At 62.0% G+C, this 16462-nt stretch overlaps 1 protein-coding gene across 2 annotated transcripts in view; it reads right to left on the bottom strand.

The window, feature by feature from the left end:
- MYO1G (myosin IG) overlaps positions 1 to 16462 on the bottom strand; it is a 90656-nt gene that overhangs the window by 49491 nt on the left and 24703 nt on the right. For both annotated transcript variants that reach the window (XM_043509790.1, XM_038391891.2), the window contains 8 exons: positions 11868 to 12076; positions 10833 to 10926; positions 10352 to 10517; positions 7746 to 7799; positions 6247 to 6342; positions 4867 to 4983; positions 1856 to 2062; positions 665 to 810 (listed from right to left, as the gene is read on the bottom strand). In XM_043509790.1, the coding sequence (XP_043365725.1) occupies positions 665 to 810; positions 1856 to 2062; positions 4867 to 4983; positions 6247 to 6342; positions 7746 to 7799; positions 10352 to 10517; positions 10833 to 10926; positions 11868 to 12076 (1089 nt within the window). The remainder of the gene's footprint in view (positions 1 to 664; positions 811 to 1855; positions 2063 to 4866; positions 4984 to 6246; positions 6343 to 7745; positions 7800 to 10351; positions 10518 to 10832; positions 10927 to 11867; positions 12077 to 16462) is intronic.

Here is a 16462-nt window from a genome sequence, read left to right as displayed (position 1 = left end):
ACAGCAAATCAAAACGTGCAGGAAACGTCTGGAGAACACATCACAACCCCGGCTGAAACTGGGTCCGTGTGAACACCTCAGCTCTCACCAGGAGTGCCCCGGGCCCTGGATGGGCAGCATCTCTGCTTTAGCCCCCTCCAGGAGGCACAGCAGCCCCCAGTCCCACCTGCTCGGATCAGCACAACCCCTGACCCACTGGCACCTGCCATCCAGTGACCCAGCCCGATATGGCCTTTCATTGGGGGGAGGGAGAGGGAGCCAAGCCTGTGATCAAGCTCTCAGTGGAGTGCACAGTCCCCGGCTCTCCCCTGAACCGGGCCTGGGAGCAGCAGGCAGACGGAGCCACCATCTAGCCCAGCGGATTGGTCCCTTGGCCTGAAGCCCTGCGGCCAGCGACCCGCCCTCGCTCTCCCTCTCCTCCATGTCTGTCCCCAAGGCCCTCTGCACATCAACAGCTGCGCACTACCCGGAGCCACTGGCCCTGGCAACCTGCCCTCCTTCCCCTCCCCCACCGTTCCAGGGTCGAGCCACAGCAAATCAGCCCCACGCATGACCCCAGCCCCGGTGCATGCTGGGAGAGGAGGCGGTGGGTAGGTCTGGGTCCTGCTGAGCAGGCCTCCGGCTGGGCTGGCTACATTGCCCGAGGCAGCTGGCTGGGCTCTACCTGTTGCTTTTGAAGATCTCGAAGCCGTAGATGTCCAGCACAGCGATGACGGTGTTCTTGCCGTGGAGCCGGGCGTCGTAGTTCTTCACCTCGATGACGGTGTTGATGCGCCCCACGATCCAGCAGAAAAGCCGCTCGTAGATGGCCTGGGGGAGGGATGCGGGGGGTGGGGGGGGAACGCCATGAAGCAGAAGGTTCCCCCTGGCAGCTAGTCCTAGGGGCTGGTAAGGGTGAAACTCTTTCCACCAGGTGTGGGGCACTGTACCTTTCAGGAGCAGGCGTGCTTAAGCCACGCCCTCCGGGGGCGGGGACAGGTGGTTGGCACTGGGACATGTGGGGCAGGCTGATGTGCAGGTTTCACGACTGCCCCCTGCTGGATGAAATGTCATGGCTGTGCAACTCTACTGCCATCTAGTGGCTGCCGTGGATACAAGCCTTAACCCTACTGCAGGACGGGGTGCATCGTTAGCACAGGGGCTGTGGGGTTTTGCCGCTGAAGGCTCTGGGTTTGATCCCCACTGCTGCCCCAGTGTGGTATAACCAGCCACGTCCACATGGCTGCAGCCATGGAGCTGTCTGGAGCGGCTGACCCCGGGAAGGGCTTTGAGCAGCTCCTGGCCTGTGACCCTGGCCTGTTTCTACCCATACTCTTCCTCCCAGGCTCCCTGACACTGCAGCGCGGGTGCCTTGGATGGGGACGGATGTGGGGCGTGTCAGAACAGCCCCACTCCAGGCTGCGGGGTTGGCTGCTGCCAGTTTAGTGACCTAATTTAATGCATCTATAGTCCCCATCAGCATGGGATGGCAAACTAGCCGGGGTGCATAGGCCCAGCGCAGAGCAGCCAGAGATGCCCAGTCTCTTGTGGGCAGGGTGACAGTCACAACACAGGATGAAGCCTGCCCCACAGCTGCCTGGCCTGGAGAAAGAGAGCATCCAATATGTAGCTGGGGGCGAGCATGACTCCCGCGAGCTCACGTGTACCAGCTGGGAGCCTGGCCCTGAGCGGGCAGTGAGGGGGAAGGCAAGTGGGCAGCTAGGACGGCCCCCACAGGAGCTGTGGGGCATCAGGGCAATTGGAAGGAGGACGCTGGAGGTCACAAAGGGGCATTGCCCTGCTAAATGACGGTTCCTGAAGCGGCTCAGTATGGGGGCTCGGCGAGGCCCAGCTCCCAGCTCCTCTAGCCCTTTACCTTGGCGAAGGCGTCCCTGGCATAGTTGGCTTCCTTGGCGCTGTGACCTTTCTCGATGACCTCCCTGCCGCCCGTGGCCACCGCACGGTACAGCAGGGTTCTCAGCAGGCTCTCCGGCCGGGTGGAGGTCAGCTCCGCCAGCTGGGAGACCAGCTCCTTGTTCTCTATCTCCACAGCATCTCCCTCGGCGACAAAGCTCACGTTGCCCTGGAAATCCAGCGAGAGAGACGCAATCAGCAGGGAGAGGGCACCGGCTTCCCCCTGCACGGGGCTGAGCTGGGGGAAGCCACCGGTGCCCCATGGACACTGGGACATAGAATCATAGAACTGGAAGGGACCTCGAGAGGTCATCTAGTCCAGTGCCCTGCACTCGTAGCAGGACTAAGTATTATCTAGACCATCCCTGACAGGATGTTTGTCTAATCTGCTCTTAAAATCCCCAGTGATGGAGACTCTACAACCTTCCTGGGCAATTTATTCCAGTGCTTAACCACCCTGACAGTTAGGAACTTTTTCCTAATGTCCAACCTAAACCTCCCTGGCTGCAATTTAAGCCCATTGCTTCTTGTCCTATCCTTAGAGGTTAAGAAGAACAATTCTTCTCCCTCCTCCTTGTAACAACCTTTTATGTACGTATCTGCTTTAAGCCTTGCGAATGGTCCTGAGTGGGCACAGAAAACATACCATGCATAGAGACGCTAATGCACACACCCCGCACGGGGACACACAATGGACAGCTGTCAGACAAACACGCACGGACCTGACGCCTAGAAACACAGGGACCGATTCTCCACTCCCTTGTGCCTTGTGTCGTTGTCCATCCCGAGGGTTAAACACGAGGGTGGTTCACACCGACTAGCCCAGGTGTGACTGGCCCCTGGGTGCCAGGCTCAGGGCCAACAGAGGGGCAGCCACAGGAGTGGATCCAGCGTGTCGTAGGGCAGGCAAGGGATGAGCCCGCTCTGCGCCACGTCAGAGGTAGCACAAGCTTCACTCCTTGCTGCCAGTCGGCTCAATTTCCCTGCCCAGGGTCAGCTAGCACCAGCCTGCCCAGACGCAGTCACAGGCCAGAAAGGTGCGTGGGGCCACATGGAGCGTGGGCAGTCACGTGCCGCTGCACCCACGGACAGCAAGGGGAGTTCGTCACCGGGGACAAGCAAGTACCACATTCCACCTCACGCCTCGGGAAACCGGCTGGGAGAGGTGCCATGCCGTGCCTCTGGCCACACTGAAAGCCTAGGGGCTGGTAAGGGTGGCAGGGCCGAGAATCAAATCTCACGCCCATGACAGCCAGTCCTGCACTTCAGTCGCCTGGCCAGGCCTCTGCCAATACATCAGGGATGCCCAGACATTTCCTGACACATTCCAGGACACAGAGCGCTGGCACAGCCGGCCTGGCTCTACAGACTCAGAGTGAAGGCCCCATCGCCAGGACTTGGTCGTATGCATGGCCACTTTTACGGTGGGTCAGGTCACTGCACTGCCCGAGGCCAGGGCGGCCAGGTGTCTGGTTTTTGAACGGAAAGTCCGGTCGAAAAGGAGACCTGACAGTGTCCGGTCAGATCTACTAACCGGACACCCAACGTCTGGTTACAGCGCGTGTGGGAGGTGCTGGGTCATCACCAGCCATCCCCTACTCAACTAGGGCTGCCTCCTACCTGCGTCAGGGGCTACAGCTCCCAATCCCAGCTCTGCGGGTGGGTCCTTCCTGACCCGGGGCAGGGCGGGGAGGAGGGGGAGCAACAGGGAGAGTAGGAAAGGGGGTGGGGCCTCGGGGAAGAGGTGGGGCAGAGGCAGTTCCTCGGGGGGGGGGAAGAGATGGGGTGAGGGGACTTTCCAGAAGTCCTGCTGGAGTGTCCAGTTTTTAAATGTTACAAAGTTGGCAACCCTAGCCGGAGTCCCCCGCAGTCCCCGGGCACAGCCGGGTGAGCTGGGGACAGGGCCATGAGGAGCGGGCTCTGCTCAGCATAGCTCAGATCTCAGGGTTATCGTCACGTGTGGCACCGTACGTCTGTGGGCCCGTGTCTGCGTGCAGTCAGGTTGGCAGCTGGGGCCATGGGCAGGGCCCGTTTCAGAGTGCTGCTAAGTGCCCTCGTGAAGGCTAACCGCCTGCCAACCACCCACAAGCTCTGCTCCCAGGGTCCTGCAAGACCCGGATCCAGACTCAATCCCAACCCACCCGCCTCCCAGGGAAGAGTTGCTGGCTTCCTGGGCTCTCAGGTGCTCAGCCCCGATCTGCTGCGTGGGTAGGGTGGCTGGCCCGGGCATTCCCCCAGTGTGCCCGGAAAGGCCAGTGGAGCCCAGCTCAGCTTGATGAAGTGCATTTCCCTTGAGCCCTCTGCCAACCAGCCTGGCATGTGTTTGGCTGAGCAGCCGGGGGTGGGGGGGCTCCAGGGGGCAATGCTCTGGGAGGATCCCCTCCAGATTTCTGCCCACAACTTCAGAGCAACTTGAAGAAATTCCTCCACACTCCAACAAGCCTGGGCCAGGTATGACACCGAGCTCAGCACATGCTGGGCAGGGCTGTGGGAACTGAGCCCTAGAAATAGGTTTGTGTACCCCAAACTGACCCCGCCCCCATCTCTGCCACAGGTCCAACCAGCACCTGCCCCAAAATGACCTTGGCCCCATCTCTGCCATGGGCCAAACCAGAACCCTGCCCAGACTGACCCTGCCTCCATCTCTGCCACATGTCCAACCAGCACCTGCCTCAAACTGACCTCACCCCCATCTCTGCCACGGGCCAAACCAGAACTCCGCCCCCCCATCTCTGCCATGGGCCCCACCAGCACCCACCCCAAACAGACCCCACCCCTATCTCTGCCACAGGCTGAACCAGAACTCCACCCCCATCTGTGCTATGGGCCCCACCAGCACCTCACCCCAAATTGACTCCACCCCTCATCTCTGCTATGGGCCCTACCTGAAATTGACCCCACCACTATCTCTGCTGGCCGGGCCAGACACGGCACAGGGGAAGGGATGTATCCGCTGACCAGGCCATCACTTACCAGGTGTAAAATAGTAGCCAGGATCTTGTAGACTGAGTCAGTCTCCTCTGGGCTGAAGCCGATCACCTTCATGGCGTCTGCCATGGCCTTGAAGTTGGACTGATCACTGGCCAGCAGCTGGGAGATGGGGCGGGGGGGAAGAGCAGCAGAGAGAGATGAACCGACGGTTCCCAGCCCTGGGGAAGGTGCCAGCTGTATGGCCCTGGAGTCCTCCATCTGGCCACAGTTCACACTGGGCCTGGGGAGCTGCAGGGTGAGCATCCTGCACCCACAGCCCCTCCCCGGGGCCTGCCCCTGCCCCGGAAAGACCATCCCTACCAGCAAGGGGATCGCTCAGGTGCCTTGGCCACTCAGTCCTTGCCAGCAGCTAGTGCCCACGGACACAGTACCCCTGGATCCACGGAGAACTGGGCTGAGAGCCAGCAAACTCATTTCACAGTGGCCACCAGACAGCCAGGAGGTGAGGGTGGAACTGATGATCTACCTAGCGCCCATCACTGCAGCGTCTGGCCTGGAGGTGAAAGGCTCGGTGGCCCTCTGCCTGGCACCCGGGGCCCCCTCCGAGCTGTGTGCAGCAGAAGCCATGTCCAGCTGGATTTCTCCAAGTGCTTCCTGCCCGCCTGCCCTGCGGCTCCTCTGTGCGATGGGGGAATGGGACGCAGAGAGGTGCCCAGCGAGGGACATGGCCCACATTCAAGGCAGGGGCTGCAAGAACTGTGCTTAGCACTTAAGACAGGGCTTTCTCCCTTCACAGTGCTGGATGCACATGAACCTGGGGACGCTCACAGGCACCTTCACAGGAACCATGATTAGCCCCCCATGGGGGACAGCCAGGGGACGGGACTTCAGCCTAATGGGAGCCCGGGTGGAAACTGTGTGGGTGCATTAGACAGCAGGTGGCTGCAGTTCCTACTGAAGTCAGTGGGATTTGTGCCTGGTTACACCAGGGATACGTTTGGTCCCGGAGCACCCCAGCAGCTCCCTCCCTGCAGAGTGTCGGAGCTGCACCCTGCCCGGGCCAAGGGAAGCCCACTGATCCAATCGCCCAGCCGTGAGGCGCCTGTCAGGAAGCCAGGGCTTTGCTGCACTGACAGCCGGCTCCGCCCAGTCCCATTCCCCATGGCGAGCCGCCCACCCAGCCCCTGCCTTCCCCATCCCAATGCTCAGGCACAGGGAGATCTGTGGGCCCAGGTTTCCAAGGGACCAGTGATTTGGGGGGCCCCAACTTGAGACCCATAGAAGGGCCTGATTCTCAGGGTGGGGGCTCAGCACTTTCCACAAACCGGGCCCGGATCTCTGGGTGGGTGCCCCCAATCACCAGTCACTGGGGGAACCCTGAGGAGCCTGGCGTGGTCCCCCCGGCGTGGAACCGGGACTCACGTTGTTGCTGGCACCCTCGCTGGTGAAGCGGTAGGCTGCAGGGTCTTTGCAGAGATGGAGGGAGGCCAGCTGAGCGTCCGAGGCCCCGTGAAGTAGCTGAGGGGGAGAGACAGGAATGAGACCCCCTTGTAGCTGGGGCATGTGACATTGCGCCCCCAAGCTCTGGGGGATAGCGAGGACCTGGGCCATGTCTGGCACCTGCTGCCCGGCAGCTGGGCTCTGGCTGGCCTCTGAAGGCAAGGGAGCTCACCCAGCAGAGCCCGGGCGGGTGTTCCCAGGGAAGGGCAGCCCGAGAGCAGGCAGGGAGCTGAGACCCAGCGAAAGGATGGGGGGTCAGGGTAGTGAGGTGTTGGCTGGCGAGGAGGAGGAGCAGGACCGTGGTGCTGAAGGTGGGAGGAAACTGGCCTAGCAGTAGGGTGACCAGATGTCCCAATTTAATAGGGACAGTCCCGATATTTGGGGCTTTTTCTTATACAGGAGCCTGTTACCCCTCCCCCCACCCTGTCCTGATTTTTCACACTTGCTATCCGGTCACCCTACCTAGCAGCCTCAGCTCGGCCCTCCCAGCCCAACCTGGGGGGGAGCCAGGAACGGCTGGGCCCCATCCCCGGGGCGACCACCTAACGTGCTCCCTGCGGGGCTGGAGCTGAGCGAGAGCCAAAGGAAGTGGGCGGCTGCCGCGTGCCCCAGAGAGTTTGGCTCAGCAAGATGACGGCACTCACTTCCCCGGCTCCTCTGAGTCACCGGCCTGCGGTTACCCACCCGGGGGCCGGTTCGCTATAAATAAGGAATGCGCCGCAGCAGCAGAAGCTGCCGGGGCATCACCGGCAAGTCCCTGCACCCAGCACAGCCCCGTTCTGCACCAAGGCCTCTGCAGCACCCAATTCCCCGGGCGAGCGGGATCCTCCTCTGCCCCCAGCTGGGCAGCAGCCGGGGGCCTGAGCACCCAGGACTGGGGCTGACCTGACTTGGGAGCAAAGCTTCCTGCCTGGGCACAGTCGGCAGGAAACCCACAGGATGTGCCCCTGTGGCTGGTGGGTGGGAGCCCATGAACCTTCCCCACTTCCCCCTCGTTCCCCCTCCCTCTCTTTACTGCATCCGGCTGCGCTCCTGCCAATGGACTCAAAGCAGGCTGGCTCTGCGTGGGCACCACCTCCAGCCACTCCCTTCTGCCTTGGCACCTGCAGCGCACCTGGCCAGCTCTGCCAGGGCGTCCTGACACTCCTGCAGCTTGCGCCCAAGCTTACTGCTGGGGGCGGGAAGCCTAGAGGCCCTGGCTGAAACTGGACTGGCATCGGGCCCCACTAGAGAGACCTGGGTGGGTTCTGGGGGGCATTTCCCTGTGCTACTGATGAGCACACTTCCCATCTGTCAGTCGTCTTTATTTAGTCACCTCCTTATCCCCTCCCCTTCCCCTAGGGAGCCAAACCCTGCAGCATCCCGGGGATCCCCCCGCACCAGGGATTGCACCGTTGCCCCAGGATTCCGCCCTGGTTTACCTGGTAGAAGGAGTGGAAGTTCCTCTCGCCTGGCTGCTGGTGGAGGATGCGAGACTGCAAGGGAAAGCCCAGAGGAAGTCAGTGCCTGCGGGGGCCGTTTCTCGCAGCCCCAGGCCGGTCCTTGCCACACACCGCTGTGGGTCCCATGCTGGCACACACAGCTCAGCCCCGGTTGCTAAAGAGTCACCGCCAGCTGCTAGATTTGCTCCAAGCAGAGACAATGGACTGGCGAGACCTGAGAAATCCCCTTGTCTCAAAGGACACACCGGTCCCTGGTAAAGGAAATTCCACACCCAGAGCGCTGGCAGCTGGAACAGGGCCGATCACTCCCTGTGCCTCAGGGATCCTCTCCGACAGGACGGCCATTGTCTGCCCTGGGCTTCCCATCTAGCCCCCTTATTTTGCTGCAGGATGAAACCAGCCCTTCGAGGTTCATGCAGCAATGTAGCAGCCATCCTGGCCTTCTGGGTGGGAGGCCCTGCTGAGGTCCAGGCCACCGGGGACTGTTCAAGAGCTGGTCCTCTTTTCTAAGAGAGCAGAGGCGTTAACTCCAGTGTCCTGGCTAAACGCTACAGCCTGTCTGCCTCAACTCCCCTTGCAGTGTGGATCCAATGGCCATCTTCCCTTCCTGCCCTAAGCTGGGGTGTGCACTAGTAAACAGCTGCTGCGTTGCCCCCCCAGAGGTGGCTGCATCCCAATGAGGGGTGAGGCGATTTCTGTATGTACAGTGCTTCAGGACTGTCAGAGACTAAGGGTAGGCCTGGGAGGCAGTGGACCAGAATTGAGCCTGTCACCGAGAGGGGCAGAAGAACCAAACAGGAGACTCGCGAGCCAGCTCCAGGAGAGCTCACCAGACGGGCTTGTTGCCCTTCGGAATGCACGGGGTCTAGGATGCTTCGCACTCGGGGAGCGCCTTTCCTGGGGGGATCTCAAAGCACGTGACAAAGGCAGGTCAGCGTCCTTCTCTCCAGTGGGGAAGTGAGGCCCGGACATGATAGGGTACCACAGCACCCCAGCGCCAGGGCCTGTCTCCTGACCCCCAGCCCACACCACTAGATGACACTACCTCTAGCGTGAGCTCCCCTAGGAGGGCCGCACGACCTCCAGGCCATTGGATGCTTAGAGGTGATAGCCACTGGGCTGTCTCCCAGCCCAGCAAGGGCTGGTACCACGCCTGGATGCAAGGCCCAAAGGCCACAGCAGGCTGCAGGCCCCAGACGCCCCTCCCCTGCCATCTCTTCCCCTGCTCCGGGGCCAGTCACAGGCGCTAGCCTCCTTCCGGCAGCCTCCTCCATCTGAGATCTCTCAGCCCTTCGGCTGAAACGTCAGAGCCCTTTCCAGCCGGGTCTGATAACCGAACAGGGCTGCCCTGCCCGGAAAGGGGCAGGCCGCCCTGTGACAGGAGGGCACAGGGACCATGCTAGCACACCGCGATTTCTAGGGTTTATCAGAGCCGACTCAGGTCAGGCGGGAACTCTCAGCCAGTCCAGAGAGGAGAGCCCAGCTAATGCCCCACAGGATGGAGCTGTGGAGAACCAAGGTTCCTGCTCTCCTTCAAATACAAACAAATGACAGAGGAGTTGCTTGCTCAGGAAGACGTGCTGAGGAATTTAGGGAGGGTCCTCATGTTCCTGAGGCCTGGCCCTGCCTGCTAGGTACTTCCCAGCGCAGCTAGGAGAGGGACGATCTGCTCGGAAAACATCCAATTATCTCCCCAGAAGGCACCTCTGGAAGGCCACGTTCTGCGGCTGCTCCCCAGACATGGACCTGCCCTGGGCACATCCCACTGGGCCTCTCAGCCCTGCAACATCTCTGTCCCCCGCCAGGTGAAGGGGTGACTTGATCCCAGCCTCTAAGTCCCAGCATGGGGAACAGGTATTTAGCAACGGGCTCTGCAGTCTAGCAGGCAAAGGTCTCACGCCATCGGATGGCTGGAAGTTGAAGCTAGACACATTCAGATTGGGAAGAAGGTGTCAGTTTTGGACGGTGAGAGTAATTAGCCATTGGAACAATCTACCGAATGCCGGGGTGGAGTCTCCATCACAAACAGTCTTTCAACCAAGACTGGAGGTCTTTCTAAACCATCTGCTCTAGGAATGATTGTGGGGCAGTCTCTGGCCTGGGCTAGACAGGGAGGTCAGACCAGATGATCATGACGGTCCCTTCTAGCCCTGGGATCGATGAAGGACACTGTGAGCAAATGGTGCTTGATTTAAGGAGGAACTGAGTCCTTCCTCCCCTTACCACAGCCCGGGTTAAAAGGAAAGGAGCTGCCGGAGAGGGGCTCTTCCAGCCCAGGGTGACGGTGCCTCTCTAGTGAGGGAGGAGGGGGCTCGAGGCTCATATCCCACCTGGAGGCACGGCAGGGTGAATTACGGCGAAGCCCGAGCTTTCCATTGCCACGACCTCTCAGCCTCTTCCACCTAGACCCCGCAGCCTGACCCACACGCGACCCAGCCAGGGGTACTGCTCTGAGCACTGGGCCTGGGGTGCCCACCTCCATCCTCTTCACCTGGCAGTGTCCATTACCCGCCCCCCCACTTCCCTTCCCCTCCGCCACTGCCCATCCTGCTCAGGCAGCCCTGGAGGCAGGTCCAGGGCCGTACCTTCTCCAGGAGGTAGTTGTTGATATGGCCACCGGTGGGGTCCCCCTTGAAGTCAAAGTTGATGTCCATGTATTTGCCGAAGCGGCTGGAGTTGTCGTTACGGTTGGTCTTGGCATTGCCGAAGGCCTCCAGGACGCAGTTGGACTTGAGCAGCACGTTCTTCACCCTGGGCCGGGCGGGAAGCAATGAAGGGAACGTCACAGGGGGCCAGGCTGCGTTACCCCCCGGAATCAGGATTGGCACGTCCATAGGCTTGCAACGAATGAGCCCCCCCGGCTCCTGTTTGCACCCAGGGACAATCCGCAGCACTTGCCACCTCCTAAGGGTGGTGGCAGCTGTTCACAGGGAGGAAGGGACTGGACCAAGGTCACCCGACAGGTCATGGGCAGAGCTGGGAACAGAAACCAGGTCTCCTGAGTCCCAGCCCAGTACACTGGCCACAGTCTCCCAACCGTGCCAGGATGCTGCTGTGACCTCTCACCTCTCCACCTCTTCCCTCTGGCTGGGGTTAGTGATGGCCGCAATATACTGCATGATGTATTTACTGGCTTCCGTCTTCCCAGCACCACTCTCCCCTGGAAGACAGACAGACAGGATGGGAAGAGGACAGCAGGATGGGCGAGGCTTTGCTGCCCTAGGTTACCACTCACCTCCCCTGGCACACGTCCAGGAGGTCAGAGACCACTCGTTAGCTCCCAGGCACCAAGTTGGTGGGGCGGGGGTTACAACCCCAGCCCCGCGGCTGGCGAGCTCAGGGCCGTAGCACCGGGCCTTCGGTGCCAGCACAGCCTGCAGGAGGACAAGCCTCCACCAGCCGTGCCTTGTGGCCAGCCCTGGCCTGGCAGGGCCTGTTCAGTCCTTGTTCTCATGCAGATTTGCTGGTGATGGGCTGTCAGTATTGTGGCCATTAGGAACTGCCCTGAGGCTGCTGAACTCAGCTCTCGGATGGCCAGGCCTGGCCATAATTGAACCGCTGAGCTCGCAGGGAAAGGCTCTGACCCCGAGCTGAGCAGGCAGGGTGGGAGCAAGGTGACGCCTGGGGGAGGAGGGTGGGCAACGCCAGAGCCCTGCCATCTCTGCATTGCTGGCTTCCAAGGTGCCCTGTGGGCCAGGGGGAGCGGGTGCAGCGCTGCCAGCTCCATCCCAAGGGGATGTTTGTTCACATCCTGAAGCCCCAGATGACTCCAGCTACTTGGGGGTTCCAGCTCAGGAGGGACCCAAGCCTAGAACTACAGGAGGACGTGGGGTCAAGGGCTGGTCTAGCTGGGGCTGCTGCAGAATGGGCATCATATTGCACCAGGACAGGGGCAGCAGGGGGCTGTGGACCGGGATGGAGGTGCCTCAGCAGAGCTGAGTGGGAGCCTAGCATGTCGGAGCGATGCTCCATGGGGTGGCGCTGACAAAAATCACAGGAGGAGCCGGGATAAATGTTCCTCTTCCCCTTCTATGTGAGTGCGTGTGTGGGACGGACAGATAGACAGCCAGAGGGGCTCTGGCTGCCCTTGCCCACTCCGACCTGAGATGACGATGCAGGTGTCTTTTGCTCGGCGTTTCATGGCCTTGTAGGCGGCATCGGCCACGGCGTAGAGGTGCGGCGGCCGCTCGTACAGCTCCCGGCCCTGGTACTGCTCGATCACGTCCTTCCCGTAGAGCTGCGTCTGCTTGTAGGGGTTCATTGAGACCACCACCTCCCCGATGTAGGTGTAAATCCGCCCCATCTCAAACCTGCAGGGACCAAACCCACTCAGGCTACAATGGAAACGCCGCTGCCACACGGCCTCACGCATCGTCCCAGAACAAGAACTGTCCGTGGAGCTTTGCCTTCCAACAGTTCATACCCCCACTGAGCGGCATTGCCCTGCCAGACTATGGAGCAGCACCCGCTATGGCACAGCCACCCCGCAGGGTGCTGCCCATTTGATCCATGGAGCAGGGCCCCTTACAACACAGCCACCCTGCAGGGCACTTCCTGTCTGATCCACGGAGCAGCCACCCCATGACACAGCCACCCCGCAGGGCACTGCCTGTCTGATCCACGGAGCAGGGCCGCCTACGACACAGCCACCCCACAGGGCACTGCCTGTATGATCCATGGAGCAGAGCCCCCATGACACAGCCACCCTGCAGGGCACTGCCCGTCTGATCCATGGAGCAGAGCCCCCTATGACACAGCCACCCTGCAGGGCACTGCCCATCTGATCCATGGAGCAGGGCCCCCTACGACACAGCCACCCTGCAGGGCACAGCCCGTCTGATCCATGGAGCAGAGCCCCCTATGGCACAGCCACCCCGCAGGGCACTGCCCGTCTGATCCACGGAGCAGCCACCCCTATGGCAGAGCCACGCCGTAGGGTGCTGCCCGTCTGATCCATGGAGCAGGGCCCCCTACAGCACAGCCACCCCACAGGGCACTACCCATCTGATCCACGGAGCAGGGCCCCCTACGACACAGCCACCCTGCAGGGCGCTGCCCGTCTGATCCATGGAGCTGCCACCCTTATGACACAGCCACCCTGCAGGGCACTGCCCGTCTGATCCATGGAGCTGCCACCCTTATGACACAGCCACCCCACAGTGCACTACCCGTCTGATCCACGGAGCAGCCACCCCTATGGCAGAGCCACCTCGCAGGGCGCTGCCCGTCTGATCCATGGAGCAGGGCCCCCTACGGCAAAGCCACCCTGCAGGGCGCTGCCCGTCTGATCCATGGGGCAGGGCCCCCTATGGAACAACCACCCCGCGGGGCACTGCCTGTCTGATCCACGGAGCAGGGCCCCCTACGACACAGCCACCCCGCAGGGCACTGCCCGTCTGATCCATGGAGCAGAGCCCCCTATGGCACAGCCACCCCGCAGGGCACTGCCCGTCTGATCCACGGAGCAGCCACCCCTATGGCAGAGCCACCCCGTAGGGTGCTGCCTGTCTGATCCATGGAGCAGGGCCCCCTACAGCACAGCCACCCCGCAGGGCACTGCCCGTCTGATCCACGGAGCAGCCACCCCTATGGCAGAGCCACCCCGTAGGGTGCTGCCCGTCTGATCCATGGAGCAGGGCCCCCTACAGCACAGCCACCCCACAGGGCACTACCCATCTGATCCACGGAGCAGGGCCCCCTACGACACAGCCACCCTGCAGGGCGCTGCCCGTCTGATCCATGGAGCTGCCACCCTTATGACACAGCCACCCTGCAGGGCACTGCCCGTCTGATCCATGGAGCTGCCACCCTTATGACACAGCCACCCCACAGTGCACTACCCGTCTGATCCACGGAGCAGCCACCCCTATGGCAGAGCCACCTCGCAGGGCGCTGCCCGTCTGATCCATGGAGCAGGGCCCCCTACGGCAAAGCCACCCTGCAGGGCGCTGCCCGTCTGATCCATGGGGCAGGGCCCCCTATGGAACAACCACCCCGCGGGGCACTGCCTGTCTGATCCACGGAGCAGGGCCCCCTACGACACAGCCACCCCGCAGGGCACTGCCCGTCTGATCCATGGAGCAGAGCCCCCTATGGCACAGCCACCCCGCAGGGCACTGCCCGTCTGATCCACGGAGCAGCCACCCCTATGGCAGAGCTACCCCGTAGGGTGCTGCCTGTCTGATCCATGGAGCAGGGCCCCCTACAGCACAGCCACCCCGCAGGGCACTGCCCGTCTGATCCACGGAGCAGCCACCCCTATGGCAGAGCCACCCCGTAGGGTGCTGCCCGTCTGATCCATGGAGCAGGGCCCCCTACAGCACAGCCACCCCACAGGGCACTACCCATCTGATCCACGGAGCAGGGCCCCCTACGACACAGCCACCCTGCAGGGCGCTGCCCGTCTGATCCATGGAGCTGCCACCCTTATGACACAGCCACCCTGCAGGGCACTGCCCGTCTGATCCATGGAGCTGCCACCCTTATGACACAGCCACCCCGCAGGGCACTGCCCGTCTGATCCATGGAGCTGCCACCCTTATGACACAGCCACCCCGCAGTGCACTACCCGTCTGATCCACGGAGCAGCCACCCCTATGGCAGAGCCACCTCGCAGGGCGCTGCCCGTCTGATCCATGGAGCAGGGCCCCCTACGGCAAAGCCACCCCACAGGGCGCTGCCCGTCTGATCCATGGGGCAGGGCCCCCTATGGAACAACCACCCCGCGGGGCACTGCCTGTCTGATCCACGGAGCAGGGCCCCCTACGACACAGCCACCCCGCAGGGCACTGCCCGTCTGATCCATGGAGCAGAGCCCCCTATGGCACAGCCACCCCGCAGGGCACTGCCCGTCTGATCCATGGAGCAGGGCCCCCTACGACACAGCCACCCCGCAGGGTACTGCTAGGCTCTCTGATGGAAGTATACTGCCAACAGGGCTTCTTGTACCTTCCTGTTGTGAAGCAGCTGGCTCCAGCTCCGGCTCTGCTGGCGACAGGGTTCTGGGCTGGCTGGACCCCGCTCTGATCCAGCCTGGCAATTCCCTGTTCCCCTCTCCGGAGCTCCACCCCCATCATTGACCATCTACTCCATGACCTGATGAGCAGCCTTCCTAGGCCAAACTCCAGAGCCAGCACCTGGCTCACACCGGGCCATTGCACTCACGCCTGGCCCCTCCATCCCTGCCCGTGGAAACCACTTGTTCACCAGCGACCTCACTGAGTCAAACAGGCCACTGGGTCGAGACCCAGGTGCCGTGGCTGGGTTTCTGTGGGATTGGTACCATGCTCGCTGTTTGGCACCTCGGTTCCGCTCATCCGTGGCTTACTGAACACCCGGTGTCCCTGCTTCTAACCCAGCAGTGGGCAGCGCTCCACCGGGCATGCAGAAGGGGCACCCCATTCCCACGGGACCTGAGCTTTTCTTTAAAAATGGTGCTAGCCCTGCTGGTTGGGAGGGGGGGCCTTCTGAGCTGCAGTCACTGGGCAGATGGGGTACATGCTGGAGGTGGCGGGGGGCTTTAATCCAGGACGTTAACGATTGACAATTGCTGGGTGCAGCTAGACGAGCTCGCTCTGTCACAGTGGCAAGGGAAAGGTTGCCACGTACACATGGAGGACTGGCAGCCACATGCCAGGCAAGGTGTGGGTGTGTCACGCTTTTAGCTCTGTGTTCGTGGCTGCTGGTTGGGGGTCCCTGCAGGGCCAGTGAGGTGGAAGAAAGGGACGAGAGAACAGGGAGGGACAGAGGGAGCGTGCGCTGGCCTCCAATTGAGTCAACCCACACCCACCAGGAGCGCCTGGGAAGAGGGGACTGGCTGATGAGGGGCCTGAAAGTGCTTCACACTGCAATTCTCTGGTGGCCCGGCTGCCTCAGCGCTCGGCCTGCCTCGCACGCGGCCTTTCTGCAGCCGTGGCCTCTTGCGTTTGAAATTAGCAAGGCATTGCAGGGTGTCCCATTCGCACTTCTAACCGCATGGCATGGACACGGGCGCACTTCAGACACGAGGCCAGCCTCCAGCCACCACCGGCATGCTCCTGGCCCAGCTGTGACCCCATCTCTAACCGGACCTAGCCAGGGTGCACCAGGCATGCTCCTGCTCTCCCTGGCCCCCTGGAGCCATCTGCTGTCTCTCGGTTCTTATGGGGGGCCCACCACCATGGCCTCTGAGCCCCTACCTAACTGGGTTCTGCTGGGCCCCATCTGCATGGGTGTATCTGTGTGGGAAGGAGGGAGTGGGCTATCGCTAAGGGTGGGCTCCGTGGGTGAGGTCCCAGGAGACACCGAATCCACCCAAGGATGAGGCCGTCCCACTTGCAGGCACTGAGAGTCAGTGCTCACCTATCAGGGACAGGGGAGAGCTATGCAGGGGTGGCTTATCCCACATCCTGTGACTGTGGCTTCTCACTCCTTCCTCTGAAGCAGCTGGCGCCAGAGACAGGAGACCAGACTACATGTGCCTTGGGTCTGATCCAGCCTAGGTCCCTGTGGCCTGGCCCTTGGCTAGCACGGACGACAATCAGCACATTCTGATGGGCTGCAGCATCTCCGGGATGCGCAGGGGGTTGACAGAGTGCAAAGGCTTCTGGGACACGGAGGGGGGCAGAGGATTCTGGGGTCACAGGAGAAGCGTGGCTTGGGGGCCCCAGCAGCAGCAAAGCCGGCTCTCCCTGGGACGGGAGAGTTGTGTGTCGGGC

This window comes from Dermochelys coriacea, chromosome 2, assembly GCF_009764565.3.
Source record: "Dermochelys coriacea isolate rDerCor1 chromosome 2, rDerCor1.pri.v4, whole genome shotgun sequence".
In the NCBI taxonomy this organism is placed as follows: Eukaryota; Metazoa; Chordata; order Testudines; family Dermochelyidae; genus Dermochelys; species Dermochelys coriacea.
The sequence above is the reverse complement of the archived record's forward strand: the minus strand, read 5'-3'. Positions and strand labels throughout refer to the sequence as shown.